Here is a 21,766-nt window from a genome sequence, read left to right as displayed (position 1 = left end):
GAGCAGAGAACAGAAGTGGGTGGTGGCATGTGTTCAGAAAACAGTAACATTAGCTAGCCAGAGGCTCCACATGAAAGGAACTTCTCCCCATGCACCAGCTTGTTTTTTCAGACTGAGGAGCAGACGTGCAGTTATTTTCAGCCTTTGTATCAGACAGAACAAAATTCTTTTCAAAATGAAGTGCTAGGCAGCAGCTTGGCTTATCTCCTCTGTACTCCTGAACATATTCATGGGGGACAGAATCACCCTGCAGGGCTACGAGTGTCAGGAAAAATACCAGAGGAAATAGCAAAAAGGAAGACATAGCCATACTTTTTATTTCTTCACAAGAAAAGGTGAGCTCTTTGCATCTATACAGCAGCAGATAATACACTTTAAACATTTGTAACATTTCATATCCTTTATAAAACCTAAAAAACTCTTGTTCTAACATTTTTGTTGTTCCCACCAAACATAAGAAACTACTGGCTTATTTTAAAATTGTAACAATTCATACAATATTGACTTATGACAGTTACCAGTTATGATCCATGCAATAAACTATCCTTTAGCTACGGCCAATTTTAAATTCTTCAGAGATTTTAGAATTCTCAAATAATAACAGAGAAAGTGAAGCTAAATACTGGAAATTTCCTTCCAACTTGCGTCATCTTATATAAAGACCTTTTCTCGTTAAAATTCAAGTAAAAAGCAACCAGAACCTGACAGCAACTCAGCTCCTGGGCTGTGTTGGAAACAGATGGAAAGGAACACCTGTAATACTGCCCCTACACATTACATACTCCTAGAAAATAAGTGCCATCAGGGAAGAACATGTAGTGTGTACACCTGGTGCTCTATATGTGGGCCCAATGAACAAATCCTCCTCCCTCAACTACCACAGACCAAGATTTAAATGGCATTTTGTTTGCTGATTCCCAAAGGTCATGATCTAACAAAGAATTGCTTCACATTAATACTAATGCCTAAGAACACTGTGCAATGTAGCTAAGAGTAAATAGCACAGGGCATCTTGTATAAGATATCTATAGACAGAAATCTGCATTTTCCATCCTTAAAACAGACAACTACCTCCATAGATGAATTTCAGGAGCTGCCTCCACAAGACTGACTAATCACAGCCAGCTTACCTCCATCATCCAGGGGCCGTTTCTGCACTCCATAACCGTAGACTGACGGGTCCACAAGTGTTGTAGAATTATTCAAGTGAGGGATATCTCCAATTTTAGCAGCAATCTATAAAAAGGGGATAAAAAGCATTATCAGCCACCACCATAACTAAACACTGTTTCTCCCAATAGAGCATTGACCTCAGGCCAACCTTCTCACAGGTATTTATTACATAGGTGGATTTGTAACAAGGTGCTTCATTTATAAAGCAAACTATTTTCTGCTTGCTTTTAATATTTCCTTAATTAAGACCATATTCACCCAGTTCCTCTTCCTGATCATAAGTAGCCCTGGAACATTATATTCAGGACTATTTGCTCGATGGACAGCTGACAAACTAAACCTTGCTAAGTGGAGGGTTCAAACTAACCCACCAACTTTGTCCTGGAGAAGCTGCCACCCCCAGAGCTGTGTGGGAGCTTCCTGCTGCATCCACGCAGACCCAGACACACAGAAATGCACACTCACACATCCCTGGGGGAGCAGAGTGGAAACACACAGCACAAGGACAGGTTTGGGAACTCTCTGTCAAAGAGACTGGATCACTCTTGTTTACTGAGTGAGGAATAAGCCAGTGGGCAAACTATCAGTCCAGAACTAGTTTCCATTTCCTGCAGTGGTCAGTACAGCACAAACACAACTAATGCTGTCTGTGCTTCTGCTTCCAAGCCTTCCAGAGGGGAAACTGCCATTCCCTGCTGAGCCAGGAAACAAGGAGTTTATTCACAGGAAAGGGGACACAGGTATCACAGTAAGGGGACTAAGGTAAGCAAATAAACTGAGACACACACCTAAACATCACTTAATACAAGTGAAAAGTTAAGCTCATCTCTAGTGACATTTGGGAGACAGCTGTACAGGTGGGTGCTGACAACACAAGCTCTTCTAGCTGCTCTCTGAGCTGACTGACAAGTCCACCCTAGAAACACCCAGGTGCATTCCCTGGGTGCTGCACCCCAGTTACACTCTCCCAGGACAGGCAAACTGAAGTCTCACAGCTCCCTTTACCTACATAAAGTATTTTGCTGTAATAAACAAGCACAGAACACAGCAGTTACAGAACAATTATAAAGTACACTGCACGCTACAACACTTGCTGCCTTTTCCAGTAAAAATAAAATAATTTAATCAAATCTTTACCAAGAGACTGACCAGGAACAGGAGCAGATGAAAGATCATTTTACACAGATATGATTTAATGACCAATATATCTAAAGACTTCTAAAATTTGCATTCCACTGCAACAGAAAGACATCTACAGCAGCTCTGGTTGTTGACACTATCTTCTGCTGCAGCAAAACAAACAACTGCCCAAGATGCAGAACCACAGGGTACTGGGAAAAAGCTATTTGAAATAATCTTGAAAGACTGAGGGCACTGCTTTTAGAAAGAAAACAGGAAACATTCTGTTCAATGCCTTCCATGAAAAGGGCCCCAAATTTGGACCATTTTCTCCTTATAGTCCATTTTGTCTTGTCTCCTTTTGGAAAGTCAGAAAGTTTGTAGTGTCAGAAATGTCAGAGCTAGAGAATAAAATCTTCCACTGGTACCAGCTGCAGTCCTATAGTGAAGCTTCCATGACAAGCATTTTGTACATCAGCATTTCCAATAAGTCCCCAGACAGCTGGTTCTGAAAGCATTGACACACACCTTGTCCTCTCCAGGAGGGAGAGCCAGGTGATGCTTTACTCTTTTGTTAAATGTTGTACTGCATCCATGGATCCAGCCCTCTGCCCTTTCCCCTCATGTCTGGGATGAAGAGAACTTGAATGAAATACTAAGAGCAGAAATGTTTTCTGACAACTTCAACACTGAAATATGTATTTGAAAATATATTGTACAGCAATCTATTGACAGCTTTCCTACAGTAACTTACAACACAGACCAAAAGGAACAGTGTCAAGTCTAACACCCCCTGACATATTTTGGGACATTTCATTTCAACACCACCTTCAAGAACTGTATTTCTATCAGTAGTTATTTACCATGACTTACAAGTTATGGATGATCCTTTAAAGGTGAAATCACTCAGCACATACTCCAGGAAAATAAAAAGCAGTCTGTGGATAGCAGAAGCTGGCTTAGGGAAGGAAGGCAGCCTGAAGGTGTTCAGGCCCAGCCTGCTGGCACCAAAGCTGTCTACTCCCACCTCAGGAGAGCTTTGTGAGCTCCTGCTCACACTGAGCACACAACAATCACCCTGGCCCAGAATCCTCCAAGTAAAGGGCAAAGCAAGAGTGTTAAAGCAGTTTTTACATTATTACCTTCTAGGATATTTTCCTTCCCCCCTCCTCCTTTATTTAAACTTGTATCCTTATCTCCAAAGCTTCCCAGCTGCCACTGGATTACAGGCAGACAACGGTGCCACCTCACCACAGCAGGAAAATACACCCTGCAAAATGAAGAGCTGAGCTTTTGAAGTACATGTAGCAGCTAAAATACATTTTAACATCTCATGTTCAAATGGGAAGCTCAGTTTTTATAACAGGTTCAGCAGGGAGGTAAGTACAAAAATTAGGACATGGCAAAAGCAAGCAGACCTAGCCCTTATCTGCCCCAATGACCTTGAGTAATGTACTGCTGTTAGCCACTGCTTTTGTCCTGCTCTATGTCAGCCTTAGATTTTTTCCTCCCCCTTAAACCCAATTGCATCCATTTTATAGCCCTGAAATACACTGGGGAAAAAGCATCACTGTTTCTGCACCTAAATTCCCCAAATAAAGCTCTCCAACAAAGACTTTAAAGGACAACACAAGCTCCAGCTGCAAATTGCACTGATAAAGCCAAGAAAAATTAATCCATGAAGTTGTCTGGGAGATACTACTTTTCCTATACCTTGCACTTCATTTAACAGCCAGAAAAATGACAATACAAAATACAGAGTAATACAAAACCACTTCTAAATATGAAGCTTCTTTGCTAGGCACACTCAAACACCAATATCTGCAGAATTCAGCTTTCAAGAGAACAGGCCCAGCTTCTAGGAAAAACCTCTCCATGGTGCCCTGCAAAGAACAACAGCAGATAAAATCACAAATTCTAGGTATTAACAGGATAAAAAAAACCAAAAAAAAAACCCAACAAGGTACTGTTGTCTGACCCTTCAGACTATTCTGGTGCTTGTGCTGCTCCTCCCATTCACTCAGCAGAACACTTGAGTTGGGGTGACAGATATTTTTCCAGAGTTCTGCAGAAAGCAATAAAACCATCCACAACCATTTAAACCTCATGGAACAGGTGGTTTTCCTAAATGCCAGAGTAATTGGCAAAGCCTATATCGATTTGAGGATGACCTGAAAAAGGACTCTGCAAGGGGGTAAAGAAAAGTTTGTCCAAGACCCCTCCATTACCACAGAAATTAAAGTTAGAGCCTGATAGAGAGAGGGATTTCAAACACAGCCTGTTGACTCTCAGTCAGTCTCAGGATATTCCCCATTTTTGAGGCAGCCAGGATGGCACATCACAGGCTCACCAAGCCTCAGCCTGTCCTCTCCAGAGTACTTCCAGAACACCCAGCAAGACACTGTTTGGTCAATAAGAACAAAACTTAAGGACAGTCTGAGAGAAATTCATTTTAGTCCGAAGTACAAGCAGCTCTGCTTATTTTCTGATCCCACTATTCAAAAGGGGAGGAGCAAACATCCTCTCTCTCCCTCAAAATGCCACAGAAAAGCCAGCCTGCCTGGGAGCAGCTGCAAAGATCTGTCCCCACCCAAGAGCCACCAATCCACTTGAGAATGGTGCAGAAGATGCAGGACAGAGCAATTCAAAGTCCCAGCACTGTCTTGAAAAAATAATTATTCACACATCCCAAATATTTCAGAGTCCACAAAAAATCCAGGCAAGTCCAGCACAAATACTGAAAGCAATGCAAGGTAATTTCTTTCAATATTCCAGATTTCTATTTTATATTCCCATCATGATCTCACATCCCAGTGGCTCTGAGGAATGCAGCTACTTTCCTTTACTCAGGGAAGTCTTCCTTGTCCTGGAGTTATGTCTTTGTTTAGATATTCAGAAGCAAGCACTGTATTCCACAGCCTGATTGTAACGTTGTGGCTCTCATGAGAACCACATTTAGTAAATTTGATTACTGGTCTTACATGCGACACAAAACCTTGAAAGATTCAAACATCAAGCTGGGGATGACCAACCCATAAATAAGAACTATGGCTGAATTTCTTTCCTCTGCTCCCTCATTCCCTTAGAGCAAAAGGAATACTCCAGAAGGGCCAAAACAAGAAAAAAAGCTGTACCAGATCACAGACAATGAGCTGTTCCAGCTCAGACAAATGCAACACCAAACACCCTTGGTGAAAGCTCTTCCATCACCTCCAGAGAAATATAAGTGTAGCTGCCTTTTCATTTTCCCCTGATTCTCAGCCAGGAAGTTCCATCACCGATTGCTTGGGTGGTGAGGCAAACATCCATCACCTGAGCAACGAAGAGCATTTTCAGTAACATTTGGCAATGAGTCACTAGTGACAATCTAGTTTTGTGCAAAAGACCACCTGCTCTCCTACCCAGCCTCTACAGAACTCAAATCAAATACTTTCACAGGGGAAGGAAACATTTTAGCCCTCCAACAGCTCTTTTCATCCCACAAACACTAACAGAAAAAAATCATATTCAACAGGCAGCAAACAACTCACTGCACAAAAATGTTGGGCACTGCTCTCCCACAAACACGTGCAGAGCACACATTTCCCAGTGCACTTGTTTCCAGGGTGAGAGACAGACAGAAGGTTCCTGCTGGAATCTTCCAGTTTCAGGCTCATGGAAACCCAGCACGTACAGAATAATTGCAGCAAGTATAATGAACTTAAGAACAACAAAATCAAGTAAGTGACCAACCTGGCCTTGGACACTTCCAGGGATGGGGCAGCCACAGTTTCTCTGGGCAACCTGAGCCAGGGCCCCACCACCCTTACAGGGAAGAATTTTTTCCTAATATCTAACCTAAACATCTCCTCAGTCAGTTTGAACCCATTCTCCCTTGTCCTGTCACCACAGTTCTGATGGAAGAGTCCAGTCCCTCTCCAGCTTCCCTGCAGCCCCTTCAGATCCCAGAAGATGCTGTGGTGTCCCCATTCAACCTTCTCTTCCCCAGGCTGAACAGCCCCAGCTCTCCCAGTCTGGCTCCACAGGGCAGGTGCTCCAGACCCTTGATCAACTTCATGGCCTCCTCTGGACTTGAAACACTCACAAAATAATTTCAAAAACTTGCACTTCAACAGTAAATAATTATATTCTTCAACATAAATGGGTTATCCAACTGCTAACAGGTAATAGCATTATCAGATATTTAAATAAAATGTTTCTGCAATGAGAGGCCTTCAGCAAGACAGAATCAGGTGAAGACAAACACAGCTGCAGCATCTCTCAATTGAACTGCATCAAGCACAAAATCCTGTCTGGGTGCTCAGACATCACATTTCAAGGGCAGGGCACTTTCCCAGTGACTGAAAGAAGCAATACCTGGCTAGCCCCGGAGCAGCTCACACCCCACCAGCCTGTGCTGAGAAGGAAGTCAATGGCCCCAGAACAGCTCCTGGTGTGCTGGGAGGTGCATGGTGTGGATCTACAGCACCAGGTGCCTCTGTGCAGGTCACTGCAGGCAGCACAGAGCAGGGACTGGCTGCCACACCGACTGCCAGGTGAGCTGAGAGCAAGAGGACAGCACCTCAGCTCCATTACAGAGAGCACTTGAGAGGCCCTAGGGTCCAGCTTGGCTTCCTCAGAAGCTTGTCAATGAAAGGACAAAGTCTGGGCAACAGAGGGGGATTCTCCCACCTGGCCTGTAAAACTGGAGAATGAAGTCAGGGCCTTTGAGCACCAGGTGGGCTCTGGTCCTGGCACTGTGTCACAGCTCCTTAAGTGCAGTCACTAAGCACCATGCACCCTGCTCAGAGAGAAACACCTGAGACAGACCTGCAGCAGCAGATGTGAAGAACAGCCACAGCATCCGTGCTGTGAGCAGCAGCTTCTTGTTGTGCAGCCACTTTCCACAAACCAAGGAGCACACAAACAGCTGGAATATCCTGTACTGAAGGCAGTCCTGCAGGGCTGGGCACTTTCACTGAAACCTCCCATTTTAGCACTGTGTGAGCTCATGGATTCCTCTGGGGAGCAGCTCGCTCCCTCCTCCCTCTCTCCCTGGAGGGAATGCCGAGCTCCTGCTCTGCCAAGGTTTGTATTCACAGAATCAATTAGCTTGGAAAAGATCTCTGAGGCCATGGAGTCCAACCTGTGACTGATCACCACCTTGTCAGTCAGAGAACGGCACTGAGCACCACATCCAGCGTTCCCTCAAACACCCCCAGGGATGGGGACTCCACCACCTCCCTGGGCAGCCCATTCCCATGTCCAATTACCCTTTCTGTGAAGGAATTCCACCCAGTGTCCAACCAAACCTTCCTGGGCATAGTTTAGACTGAGAATTCTCGTCCTGTCGCCTGGGAGATGACTCCGACCCGCACCTGGGGCCAGCCGCCTTTCATGGAGCTGCACACTGTGACAGTCCCCCCTGAGCCTCCTCTCCTCCAGCCCCAGCTCCCTCCGCCGCTCTTCATGGGACGCACACCCAGACCCTTCCCCAGCGTCGCTGCCGATCTCCGGCCGAGCCGTGGCTCAGCCCGTGTGAAACCCGCACCAGCACCGCCTCAGCCTACCGGTGCTCCTGCCCTGCCACCAACCACGGCCGCACCTGCCAGAGCCCCGCCGCCCCCTCAGGGCACAGCCCCGGGCTCCGCTCTCCTAGCAGCGGGGTCGCGGCCGTGCCCCGCCTCCGCTCCGCGGCCTAGCGGCGCCCCGCCGCCTCCTCCTCCCGCCCGCTCTCGGCCCTCGCCTCACCTGCCGGGCGCGGTGCAGAGCGTCCACGAACCCCTCGGACTTGATGGCCACGGGCGCCGCGCTCTGGCTCTGCCCCTGCGGCAGCTCCGCCATGGCCCCGCCGTCCGCCCGGGCCCGCGCCCGGAAAGGGAAGGAGCCCCCCGCTTCCGCCGGAAGTGCCCCGGGGGGGCGGGGCCGGGGCTCGCGCCGCGGGGCGGGGATGGGGAAGGGGCGGGGCCAGACGGGACACGCCCCGGCCACGCCCACACACGCCACGCCCCCGAGCCCCGCCCCAGGACGGGCCCGGGGACACGGCGGGGACGGAGCCTGCCCTGCCCCGGACATCCCCTGCCCGCCTCCGACAGCCCGGCCCGGCTGTGCCAGCCCGCTCCTGCCCGTACCACCCACTGTGCCATCCCATCCATGGCTGTGCCAGCCCGCTCCTGACCGTGCCATCCCATCCATGGCTGTGCCAGCCCGCTCCTGACCGTGCCACCCACCGTGTCATCCATCCATGGCTGTGTCATCCCGCTCCTGCCCGTGCCACCCATCCATGGCTGTGCCAGCCTGCTCCTGACCGTGCCACCCACTGTGCCATCCCATCCATGGCTGTGTCATCCCGCTCCTGACTGTGCCATCCCATCCATGGCTGTGCCAGCCCGCTCCTGCCCGTGCCACCCATCCATGGCTGTGCCAGCCCGCTCCTGCCCGTGCCACCCATCCATGGCTGTGCCAACCTGCTCCTGACTGTGCCATCCCATCCATGGCTGTGTCATCCCGCTCCTGCCCGTGCCAGCCATCCCCGCCTGTGCCAGCCTGCTCCTGACCGTGCCATCCCATCCATGCCTGTGTCATCCCGCTCCTGACCGTGCCATCCCATCCATGCCTGTGTCATCCCGCTCCTGACTGTGCCATCCCATCCATGGCTGTGTCATCCCGCTCCTGCCCGTGCCACCCACTGTGTCACCCATCCATGGCTGTGTCATCCCGCTCCTGCCTGTGCCATCCCATCCCTGCCTGTGCCAGCCCGCTCCTGCCCGTGCCACCCCATCCCCGCCTGTGACATCCCGCTCCTGCCCGTGCCACCCCATCCCCGCCTGTGCCAGCCTGCTCCTGACCGTGCCATCCCATCCCCGCCTGTGCCAGCCTGCTCCTGACTGTGCCATCCCATCCATGGCTGTGTCATCCCACTCCTGCCCGTGCCACCCATCCCATCTCCTCTTCCTGACCGTGCCACCCCATCCCCGCCTGTGCCAGCCCGCTCCTGCCCGTGCCACCCCATCCCTGCCTGTGACATCCCACTCCTGACCATGCCACCCATCCCCCTTCCTGACCGTGCCATCCCATCCCCATCTATTCCATCCCATCCCTGCCCGTCCCATGCCAGGCTGTGCCAACCCCACCAGAACCCTCCCTTAACCCCTCCCTGGACCACCCCTCCCACGGTGCCCATTCCCAGCCAGGTTTGGTCCCTGTTTGAGGGCTGTGTTCCTGGCTCACGTGGCCATGGCTGGACACTGCCATGGTATTGGTGGCAGTTTTCACAAAGATTCTGGGCATGGAGTGCTCTGGAGAGCTCTAGCAAGAGCTGGAGCTCTGGAGGTGCCCCCAGGTCTGGTCCAGCCCCCAATCACATTGCTCTTGCCACTGTGGAGCTGCAGGAGACTCTGGGATGATGCAAGGACCAGATAGTCAAGGATTTATGCAAAGAACATGCAAAGCTTGTTCCTTGAGCAGGGCCCTACACAGCCCTTCCTGCTGCTTTCTGTGAGTGCCGTTTTTGGGTGACACCTCCCAAAACACAGCCTGCACCCAGCTCCTGGCCTGGCTGGGTTTGCACACTGAGCCTGGAGTAGTCCAAGATCCCCACAGCCTGTTTCCCAAATCCCTGAGTATGAAATTCAAAACCTGAGGGATGTTCCTCAGAGCTCTGTGCTCCTCCTTTGCTGGTTCTTGCTCTTTCCAGTTCTGTGCATCCCATTTTTGCCTACATGAGCGGGCAGGAATTGCTGAGCTGATGGAATTACCTGGTGGGAACACCTTCTTCACTGGGGTGCAGAGTCTGCTCTGGTCCCCTCCTCACATCAGTGGGCTGGCTGGCCCCCAGCCTTTCCTTCTCTCAGAAGCTTGGTTCATTTTTTTAGAGCAAAAAGTCCATTTGTTTTAGGAAAAGGGACACAGCCATGAGGAAAGGATTTTAACCACAGAATGGTTTGGGGACTTTAAAGCTCTGCTGGTTCCACCTGCTTTGGGCAGGGACACCCCCCGTTAGACCAGGTTGTTCAGAGCTCCATCCAGCCTGGCCTGGAGCACCTCATCACCTGGGATGGTCACCACAGCCATCCCATCATATTCTGAACATGATGGAGGCAACATCTCCAGCAACGCCCTGGGCTTTGCTTCTTCCCCTCCTGGAAACAGCCCACAGATTTGGATTTGAGGAATTTTCCCCTCCTGCCTCTGGCTGGGAAGACCCAATGTGCTCAGCACCAGCCTCTCCCCAGCTGCCCCTTTCCCCAGGCATATCCTGGGTGGGGATCACCCCAACAGCCCCACTTGGCTCTCAGGGGTGCCCTGTTCTGAGTGGGATCCACCCTGAGACCCTCCAGCTAATGCCAATCTCAAAGTGGCTGCAAAGGTGGCCAAACCTAAGCATAAAGCCACCAGCACTGGGACAGCAGCAGGGAGAAGATGGAACCTTCCCCACCAGACCCAGAGCGATGCTCAGGGCTGAATTTTGGGAGCCTCAAGCCCTGGTAATAAATGGAAAATCCTCCTTGGCACTGGGCAGGACCAGCTGAAGGACCAGGCTGCTGGGAGGATGACAGCCAGCCTCAGCGCTGGAGCTGGCAAGAAGAAGACATCAGGCAGTGATTGAAAAGAGGGAAATTGCAGGCCTTAAACACTTCCAGAAACAAATTTCTGATGTAAATCTTTCTTTTGAGGAATAAAAAAAAGAAGGAAAAAAAAAAAGGCAAGGGAGTGATTCTACGCCTCCATCCCCCGGCTCCCCCCGCCCGAGGCACATGCACACCTTTGCACACACACGCGCTGAAATTAGTTGTGACAGCTGAAATTCTCCTCTCATCGGATGCTGTTTGACAGGGTACTTAAAAAAGGAGGAGGGAAGGGGAAAAAAAAAAGGAGAAGAAGAAGAAGAAAAGGGAAAGTGGTTTGGTGTCGCACGGGGGAGGCAGGAGGGGGGTGATGTGGTGGGGGGTTTCAAGTGATACAAGATGCATAATTCAGGCTTCTTGGATTGCAAAAGCTCCTCTTACCTAAAGGGCCTGCTGCCTTTATTTTTATCCAAATGGCTCAATTACTGCAAAGCCCCACAGAGAAAATTATGGATGTTTGCCTCTATTTTTCTCCCCTTGTCTCGACAACTGTAGATATTTTGTTTTCCTTCTTTCCATCTCTTTTATTTCTCTTTTTTTTTTCCCTCCCTTGTGGTGGTGGTGGTGGTGGTTGTAGGGGGTAGAAGGTGGCTGGGAATGAGGATGGGGAGGTGTGGGGGACCTGGGGTGAGGGTGCTGGCATGTGGTGGCCCTGCCACCATCACACACCTTGGTCCTCTCTCCATCTCCCCTGTGTCACCTCACACCTCTGGCTCCTCTCATCCCCATCTTCCCCACAGCCCCCACTCTTCTCCCTTCCTCCAGCCCTCTCTCCCTCTCTTCTCCCCCACCTCCCTCCTCTCCTTCCCCCTGCTCTCCTCCCCACCACCCCCTCCCTGTGCCTCTCAAAGCCACCATAATAGCAGCTTGTTTGGCACTTCACTTGGTCTCAATGAGAAAATTCCCCTCTCTCCCTCTCTTTGCCTTCGTTATTTCCAAACCCTGCAATAGCTCCTTTGCTCAGGGCTGCGGGAAGTGCCCATTTCTCAACATTTTTCTTTGGCTTATGTTTGTCATCCTCTGAATTACCGCACCGGGGAGTCCAGTCAGCCCGACACCGGGCCCTGCTATTCACACCTCTCCTGCTCCTTGAGATCATGTAGGGAGAAATTAGTTATTTATTTCGAGCATCACTGCAATGCACTTCCCCACACAAGTGTTTGTTTTGATCCCCCGCTGGAAAAGGAGACTCCACAGGGAGCGACGGCGCCGCGGCAGTGCCGGGTCCGGTTGGAGATTTGGTGAGGGCAGGGCAGGGTGTGGGAAGACACAAGAATTCCCAGGAAAGCTGTGAGCACAGAGACCCCCAGCATGGTCCCCCACCATGCTGAGCTGCCTTTCTGCAGGTGCTGAGAGTTTCCAGGTGATTTTGTCCCATCAGGAAATGTGCCTGTCCATGGTTTTATCTCTGGGTCAGACACAGGCCTGGCACCTGGGGATCATCCCAACCCGAAATGGCTGTGACTGCATCAGGCAGTGTGACCCAGAAGCCTCTGCCAAACACTGAAAGATTGGACTGATTTTGTGGCTGGAAGAAGAAACTCTGTTGTGACACAGCTCACGTTGCTGGTCGTGGTCCCCAACCCTGTTCACCACCCACTGATCTGCCCAGAGCAAGGCCAGCCCTGCATCAGCAGCCAGCCTGTTGTACAAGGGCAGCACAGAGTGGGAAACATTCTCCAGCTCAGAGATAGCCCCAGAGAATGGGAGAAGGGAAGGACCCTGCCATCCTTGGAGATTGGGATCCACCTCCTCTCCTCCCTGTGCCAAGGTCAGGAGCCAGTGAGCTCCCATTGCAGACCAAGCTGGCATCACTGTGGCTCCACAGTGAGGATGCTGCCAGTGCTCCTGAGCCCTTCTCCCTGTGCAGATGCCATGGCCAGGCACAGGCAGCTCTGGCACTGGCACTGGCACTGGCACTGGTACCAGCAGGCTGCAGGGAAGGGGCCCAGGGAGCTGCAGCTTTAAAGAAAGAAGAGGAGCAGCGGGAGGACGAAAATGCAAAATTGGCCCAGTGGGTAGACCTGCTATTTAAGTGCAGTTGAGAAAGGAGCAGGAGGAATTACAGGAGAAATGATAGTGTCCTGACAGCTGCCATTTCCCAGCACCAGTCTCCCCTAATGGAGTCCTAATGTAGTGGTGGGCTCTTCGCTGACAGCCCAGCCCGAGACAGGGCTCGTCTTTGTGCTGGTGACAGATGGGACAGTCCGGCTACAAACCTGTAATCCTCTGATTCCTGCTGCTGGCGCCGCTTAACCCCTTCCTTCCCCGGCGCCCGCGCTCCGCAGGTGTGCGCCTGGTGTGGGGTCCAACCAGCCCACAGGGTCCCCCATGGGAAAGCAAGGGAATGGGAATGGGAATGGGAATGGGATGGGGATGGGAATGGGAATGGGATGGGGATGGGATGGGAATGGGAATGGGAATGGGAGTGGGAGTGGGAGTGGGAGTGGGAGTGGGAGTGGGAATGGGAGTGGGAGTGGGATGGGAATGGGAATGAGAGTGGGAATGGGAGTGGGAATGGGAATGGGAGTGGGAATGGGAGTGGGAATGGGAACGGGAATAGGAATGGGAGTGGGAATGGGAGTGGGAATGGGAATGGCAATGGCAATGGGAATGGGAATAGGAATAGGAATAGGAATAGGAATAGGAATAGGAATAGGAATAGGAATGGGAATAGGAATGGGAATGGGAATGGGAATGGGAATGGGAATAGGAATGGGAGTGGGAATGGGAATGGGAGTGGGAATGGGAACGGGAATGGGAATGGGAGTGGGAATGGGAGTGGGAATAGGAATGGGAATGGGAATGGGAATGGGAATAGGAATAGGAATAGGAATAGGAATAGAATAGGAATAGGAATAGGAACGGGAATAGGAATGGGAATGGGAATGGGAATGGGAATAGGAATGGGAATGGGAATGGGAATGGGAATGGGAGTGGGAATGGGAATGGGAATGGGAATGGGAGTGGGAGTGGGAATGGGAGTGGGAATGGGAACGGGAATAGGAATGGGAGTGGGAATGGGAGTGGGAATGGGAACGGGAATGGGAATGGGAGTGGGAATGGGAGTGGGAATAGGAATAGGAATAGGAATAGGAATAGGAATAGGAATAGGAATAGGAATAGGAATGGGTGTGGGAATGGGAATGGGAATGGGAATGGGAATGGGAATGGGAATGGGAATGGGAACGGGAACGGGAGGCAGCTGCCTGCATCTCCCGCCTCATCCCTTGGCTGCCGCAGCGTGGCAGAGGCTCAGCCTGGTCACGGAGCCGGAGCAGGCGGCAGCACGAGTCCCTGTGGGTCACTCGGACTCTGCTCTGTGCTGTCCCCTGTGCCACTCTGCCCTGTGCCAGTTCCCTGCGCAGGTGAATGCGGGCAGGTGAGCATGGGCAGGTGTGCTCAGCGCTCCCAGGGAGGGCTTTGGGCTGTCTGCCCAGCACAGCGCCCACAGGGAGCCTTCCCACTACCTGGCACTGTTCCTGAATCTCCTTGCCTGCCTCAAATTAGCCCCAAACGCGGGTGTGAATGGGCGGCTGTAAGATAAAAGGTGTGACAGCGCTCCCGCCCCCAGAGCAGGCAGTGAATGCCCGCTGCTCCTGTCCTGCTCCCCAGGATGCTGCGGGTGGCAGCAGGAGAAGCTGTCCAAGTTTTCCTGCAGAAAAATAAATGCAGCTACTGCACATACTTGTCTCTCTCTGGGCGGGGGAAAGGCTGGATTGCAGAGGGGGAGATTAACCACCCTCTGGTCTCTTTCCTATATCCCAAAGAGCCCAAAGGTTTCCTTGGGAGGGTTTTTTGGATACTTCTCCATTAGGCAAAGGTCCAAACCTCTCTACCTCCCTTCCTGCATTGAAGCATCTCTCACTTGCACCCTCTCTGCCCTCCATCAGGCACCTGGATCTCCACCCCCTCCAGTGAAACCCACTGGCATCTCTCTAAGCTGCAACAAAGCTCTCACCCATCAGCATGGGACAGCCAGCTCTTCTGGCCTTCAGCTGCAGAGCCATCAGCCCAGAATCACAGCCACGGAGCTAAAAGCCACCGGTCTGGCAGGGTGACACCCATCTCATCCCTCCAGAGCTCCCATTCCATTGCAGCTGCCTGCTGCCTTCCTGCCTTCTTTCCTTCTCAGGAAGGAATTAGAAGGTAGAACAGAGTCCAGGGAGCTGCTCATCCATCTGCCCATCCAGGCTGCTGCAGAGTGAGGGCTGAGCCGAGCCCCACTCCTGGCTCTGTGACCATCCTCTCCAGGCTGTGGGGAATAGAAACATCCTGATCCCATATCCCTGCCCCACCACACCCTGAAGAGCAGCTGAGCCCCACAGGGCCAATCCTGGTGGATGCTGAGGGTTCCCATCACCCTGGGGCTGTTGGGGTTGCTGGGTCCCTGGCAGCATTAGACCCTCCTTGGCAGGAAAGCGCAGTGCGGCACGTGGGTCCTGGGCACAATTAGCCAACAAGTGGCTGTTTTGTGAGGGATTGTTGCTGATGTGTTTTAAGTGGCTTTCTGAGTGGAAAATGTGAGGCGCTGGAGAGGCCGGCAGACAAAGAGGGGGATGCATTAGGTTTTATTGGTCTGCTATGCACACATCTGACATCACTCCACAGAGCAAGTTCTGCCTGGCTTTAGGGAAAATGAAAAATAAAGCAAGAAAAAGCGGCTGAGGGTACAGGGGCGGGGGAGCGCCAGTGATTCAAGCAGGCAAGTGGGGGCTTAATAGCAGGAGACACTGGAGCAAACTGTGTCAACCAGATGGGACCCGGGTGCCGCGGGAGGAGAGGGGAATTAGCCAACCCGCGCTTTGTTCCCGCAGAAAGCGCGGCCCTCTCCCCCCAGGAGCTGCCTACATGTGATATAATACAGCCCCTTTCAGCCGCTAAGCTGGCCAAGGACAAAAGTCACCAATAAATAGCGAGAGGGCGAGGCTGAAAGCAAAAGGCAGAGTTGCCAAGAGCTCCCTTCTTTTCTCCCCAGGCTGCCCGAGCTGCTGGGCATCGGCCCCGGCTGCAGGCACAGGAACCGTGGGCATGGAGGTGCTGGGGGTGATTCTGTGGGACAGGAAGGGTTCTGGAGATATGGTGCCTTCAGCAAGGGTGATGGAGCCTGTGGGATGGTGTTGGAGTGTTGCTCATGTGTTCTTTGCCTTGATTCCCCGAGCCAAGCCATAAAAGGAAGAGCCCTCATGCCTTGGGCATCCTGCAGCGTGTAGCAAGAAGGGCTGGAGGCTGGTGTCCCAGCCAGTCTCTCACTGCCTGGACTTATTAAGTCGATAATCATCTTTTACTGTCACTTCCAGGCTTCTGTAAAAAACAGCATCAAGTAGAACAGTTCCAAAATCCCTCATCCAGGGCCCAAACACCACGAGCAAGAAGCAAATCCTCCAAAGCAGCCCCACAGCTGCTGAGGGGCTTGAAGGCTGAAGCCATCCTAGCTCCTCGGGTTTTGAATGCAAAGATATCCCAACCACTGTGCCCCCGTGCAGAGCGTGAGACCCATAAACTGGAAGGAGGAGACCCCAAACATCTCTGGTCTCAGCTCCACCCCTGATTTAGGGTCTTCCTCCCTTCCCAATGCCCAGAAACGCCCCAGCCCAGCTAAGCATTAAACCAGCCATGGCGCTGTGCAAACAAGCGGGATCCCCTCATGCCCTCCTTCCCCTGGAGGGATCTTCCTTGCCCTTGCAGAAATATTGATCCAGATAAACCAGGGAGACACATTAGGTGCCCCGGGGAGGGTCAGGAGATCAGCAGCTCAGCTGGGCCCCTGTTGCCCACGGGGTCCAGCCAAGCAGGACCAGGATGGGCAAGGGGAGGACTGAGGGCCTTGGGAAGCCATGGAAGGGGCCAGGGCCAAAGTGCTTTAGCCAAGGGGAGGTAAAACAAATCGATGAGGGGCTGCCGTGACATGCTGACCCTGGTGCTGAGCCGTGGCTTTAACGTGTGACAGTAAATCTGGGGGGGGGCTCAGAGGCAGATGGCAGGAGGGGGGAGGTGAGACAGGGCTCTTACTGGTGGGACAAGGCAAGGGCAGGAGCTCCCAAACTGAGCAGAGGCCAGCAAAGCCCCCAGGGAAGGAAGAGGAGGTGGGAGAGGGGAGTTGGGTCGCTTGCACGGGGTTGGGTGATGCCTCTGCCATGACCAGGGTGCTGCTCATAGCCGAGGATCACTCCCGGTGGTCCCTCCCTGCTGCTGCACCTCTGGTCCAGACCAGAGTGCTGTGGGGTGCCTGAGCCGAGACACCTCGAGGCTTGCTCCCAACCCATTTCCAGATGAGAAGAAGCATCCCTGCTGAATGGAGCTCTCCATTTCCAGCCCTCATCTCCTCACTCCCACCCCCCCTGCCCGAGCCAGAGCAGAGGGCAGAAAGGCACCAACGGCTGCAGATCCTGTTACCTGCGGCCAACAAAACCTACCTGTCCCTTCCCAGCCACACCCCCTGCCCCTCTCTGTGGGGACAGAGCAGAAGGACTCCCTGGCCCTCCCTGAGCGTCGCCGGGTCGTTGCCCGCCACGATCGAGTGACCAGATGGACGCTGGGCTCAGAGCACAGCCTCCTCTGTGGGTCCCTTGTCCCTCGCCCAGCCGGCCGGGCTTTGACGCTCTGTCCCCCCGGGGCAGCCTTTGTCAGGGCCGTGCAGAAGGGCCCCCGTGTCCCTCTGATCCGGCCCCACAGCAGCGCGTCCCCGGCCGGAGCATAAAGCTGGCTTTCAGGGAGCCAGCATTGGGAAACTCCCGGGGAAGGAGCAAGGGAGCTTCTTGTCAAACGGGGAGACAAAGCCACCTTGTTAAGGGGTTTACAAAGGCAACCATCTCCCCCTTGCCTGGGAAGCTCAGGACCGGCGACTCCCAACCTCACCGGGGGGATGGCTTTGCCTTGGAAGGGTGGGAACGCTTAACAGCCGTGCTGTGCCACAGCCCCGTGACCTGTGTGCAGAGCCCAGGGCACCTTCTGTGCTCCCATGAGCCGCTCGAAGCCACATCTCCAAAGGAAAATGGGAACCAGCCACTCATTGTGGGGAATCCTGTGGTTTTCCCAAGAGTGCACCGTTGCTACCGGTGTCCCTGCTGAGGGGACGTCATCCAGGGCTAGGGAACGCCATCTGCACAGAATGATGTGATGCTGGGTAGCACGAGAGGATTTTCTGTCCCTCCTTTGGGAGAAGTGGTCTGGGGTTCCCTCCTACACACCCCACAGATGGGAGATGGAGCCCTAGGAAAGGATGTGATACGGACACAGTCCCACAGGGCACAACCACACAAGACCTCCTGGCTTCCCTCCTGCTAAATATAATGTTTTTTCCTTGCATGGACCCACTGATACATTTTTTTGCCCAACAAAATAAAAATTAAGCAAAAACCCAGCAGCCCCACAGCTGCTTTAACTCTCCAGGAATTCTCTTAAAATTCATCTACCCTCACTGTTTTTTGCAGGAAAAATCCCTGCCCCAACAAGGTTAGCACAACCTTTGGCATGAATTTTGTGGACTCTGATGGTCACTCAGCCTCTTATGGACCCCCACCAAGCCCTTGGGCTCCCCATTTTGCAGCCCACATCTGGGGGCTCTGCACACCATGACCGTGTCTGAGCCACCAGGATGTGCTGCCCGCACCCGTGCATTGTTCTGAGCCGTTCTTGGCAATTCCTGCTAAAATCCACATTCATATTAAACCTCACACTTGGTAATTGCCTCTGCCTTCAGAGAAACGGGAAAATGGATTATGCCATTGGCATGCAGTGGGATGTGGTAGCCAGGGATGGCTGGTCAGCTTAAAAAACCAGAACCCCTGGGCCCAGAACCCATCTGGGTGTGATGCACAAGGGGAAGGGGAAGGGAAGACCTAGCTCTGCTGCAATCCTGAGGGATGGGCAAAACAGGACAAGTTTCAGGTGGGGAGTCCCACCTAGAGGCAAGTGCGACGGCAAAGAGGCCAAATTAACAGCAAGAAACTGCCACACTTGCTCTTCCCTGTCTCCCTCCCACACGTGCAGGTGGCACTTTGGTAGTCCACATCTCTCCTGGCATCATCCTCACATCCTTCTCCTCTTCTCCTTGGGGAACTGCCACCTCTGGAGAACACATCACCTTCTCTTCTTTGACCCAGCATCTGTGAACTGCTGTGTGCTGACACCAGGGGTGCCAGCTCCTCACTGGGAAGCCCCAGCCACAGCTCTGTGCCCCATGAAGGCAGGCTGGAGGCAGCTCTCCCTCCCCAGGACAGCAGTAAATTGGAGTGCTGCAGCTTTAAAGAAGTGTGTCTGCTCCTTGGCAGGGCTGGTGGCAGCGGCGAGAGCCAGAGGACACCTGCGGAGATCCTGTACAGCTGGGGAAGATTAGCCTTTTCCACTAGACAAGACCCATTACCATGTTCCAATATACCATCACTTCCGCTAGGAGAGCCTGCAGATGAGATATCGATTGCACTGACCCCGGCCAAAGCCTGCACCAGAGCCTGGGAGGGTGGCAGAGCAGCCCCATGGCAGAACCCATGGTGCAAAGAGGGGCTGCACTTTCCCAAAGGCATCCCCAGGGACCCAAGGGTGGCAAGGGGCTGCCTCAGAGCTGCAGTGATGGGTGATGCTGTGGGGAGATGTACAGAAGAGCTTCAAAGCCCAGAAGTGACCCAGGTCCTTTCCCAAGGTCACTCTGGGCTCTTTCCAGTGCAGCTCTGCCCTGGGGATGGGGAGCCCCCAGCCCATCTTCACTGCCCTCAGAGCCAGGTGGGTGTTACAGAAATAAGCTTTTCACCTTGAAAGGCCAAAATATTCCCCCAAAAACATCTCTGCTGGGGAGTTCCAGCTGGTTCAAGAGGTGCTCACAGAGGGCTCCTCATCCACTGCTTTTCCTTCCTGGCACTCCCACTCCCTGAAATACCTCCTTGAGACACAGCAAGGGTGGAAGGACACTGTTAAACCACCAGATCTTGGGAACTGGAAGGGCTGATGGCAATTAAGGTAGCAAGGTAATTAAGTGATGCCTGTCTCGCAGCATCCTATCACTGCAGCCCCAACAGGAAGCACAGGCACTTTGGAGGGTGTCTTCTATCCTTTGAACCCATGATTTCTGAGAGTTTTTCCACTTCTCCAAGATTCACACTGGGCTTGACTTGGCTTTTTGAATGCACTGAGCTCTGCCTTACCAGCACAATCCACTTGCAGCCCAGTTGGAAGCAGCAGCTGGAAGCTGACATGTGATACTCCTCCAGGGCTGATGTGTCATGTCCATGTGCCTCTGAGAGCATCCCTGTGCTTCCCCAGGAGCTGGAGCTGCCATGGTAGAGCATTCCCCTGAGCCAAAAACCTCACTGGACACTCCAGTGGGTGCAGAGAGACAGGATCCCCTCAGATCTGGGCTCTGGTGTGAGTGCTGGAGGATATTCCAGGACTGGGAGTAAAATGGCTTTTTCCAGGTGATGATTTAAGCACCCAGCTGGCTCCATGAGCCCTCACGGAGCTTTTCCAACATTTCTCAAGCTTTGGAGCACAAGAAGCTTCTGCTGAGGTGCTTGGTTTTGTTGCTGTTTTGTTTGGGTTTCCTTCCCCAAATAAAAGACATCAGCTCCCCATTGCACCGAGTCATTCCAAACTCCACTTTTCCAATGAGATGCTCTACCATAGTCAAGGATGGGCATGGAAGGGAACTCACACAGTTTCCAGGGCTACTCCCTGTCCCGTGGGCCAGCACAGCATCCATCCCTGGAAGCAGCTCTGTTCCCGTGGTTTTGTGGATGATTCCTGGGGTGAGGTTCCAAACCCTTCCCCCACCTGAGAACGGGCTGCTGTGGGATGAAAAGGGCAGGCTCAACACTGGGCACCCAGCCAGGGTGGCTGGTCAACACAGCCTGCTGGCCACCAGCCCCACTGGGGCTTAAGCAGGACCCCTGCTCTTGCAGCATGGACTTGCTGCTGAAAGCAGAGGGATTAAGGGAATGGGGCGGCCCTGCAGAGCATCCCCACCTCCCCAGAGCCCACAGGGGTTGGACAGGCTCCACCAGCCCAAAAAACCATTTCTCTCCCCTCGCCTCACAGCCCTCTGCTGCTTTCTCCTCCCAAGATGGTCGCTGCCAGTAATAGCAGGGAAATTCACATCCAAGCTGGGAAAATAACATGTTATTTTCCCAGCTGTGATGTCAGAGCTTGTCACACTTGCTGGCTTGGCAGCAGGGTGGGCAGGGCACGCTTGGACGTCCCCAAATGGCCACTTGGCCTGACTGTCCTGTAGGGGCTACTAAAATGTGCCCTTTTTGGTGGCAGCTCTGCTTTTGCTCCCCAAACTCATTGGGAAGCAGCACATTCCTGCTGCTGGGATGGGGCTGCCCGGCTCCCTGCTGGGTACCACAGCAAGCGCCGTGGTTGGTGCACCCCATTCCAGGGACCATCTCTGGGGACCCCCAGGGTGGGGACATCCCAACCCATGTCCTTCCCCGGCCTCGGAGGGTTTGCACAGGAAATCCAGTGCTTTCCTCTTTCCTTTCCCTCTGCTTCCAGCACAGCTCCAGGCTTCCCTCGCCGAGCCATCCCTGCCTCGCAGCCAGGCGTGCAGCCTGAGCACAGGGAGCACAGGGAGCTCCAGGCACTCCTCCAGGCTCCCTGGGAGAGGGATGCACTGCCCAGCCCGGGCCGAGCACTCCTTTCCTCCTCACCCCCATCAGAGGCTATTCCCTGCATTTTTGGCTTTCCCGAGCCTGCTCTTTAAAACTCACCAAACCCAGCAGAAAGGATGGAGCCCCGTGGACCCTGAACCACCCAGCTCACCCCTGCTCCCCACCGGGTACCACAGCCCCCCACGTCCTTCGCAGCCATTGATCCATCACCAACTTCCCAAAGCCGGGCTGGGGGATGCGCTGGGCCAGAGGAGCAAACAAACG

General features: G+C 53.0%; 1 protein-coding gene across 4 annotated transcripts in view; it reads right to left on the bottom strand.

The window, feature by feature from the left end:
* The window catches only part of FUBP3 (far upstream element binding protein 3), a 38,547-nt gene extending 30,394 nt beyond the window's left edge, over positions 1-8,153 (bottom strand). For all 4 annotated transcript variants that reach the window (XM_021551296.2, XM_021551299.2, XM_021551297.2 and 1 more), the window contains exons 1-2: positions 8,023-8,153; positions 1,131-1,236 (exon numbers count right to left, since the gene is read on the bottom strand). In XM_021551296.2, coding sequence (XP_021406971.1) covers positions 1,131-1,236; positions 8,023-8,115 — 199 coding nt within the window. In that variant the 5' untranslated portion in view covers positions 8,116-8,153. The remainder of the gene's footprint in view (positions 1-1,130; positions 1,237-8,022) is intronic.
* Between the last annotated feature and the right edge of the window lie 13,613 nt (positions 8,154-21,766).

The sequence above is a fragment of the Lonchura striata genome, unplaced genomic scaffold (assembly GCF_046129695.1).
Source record: "Lonchura striata isolate bLonStr1 unplaced genomic scaffold, bLonStr1.mat Scaffold_228, whole genome shotgun sequence".
Classification (NCBI taxonomy): Eukaryota; Metazoa; Chordata; class Aves; order Passeriformes; family Estrildidae; genus Lonchura; species Lonchura striata.
Note: the sequence above shows the minus strand (reverse complement) of the source record. Positions and strands in the feature narration are given on the sequence as shown.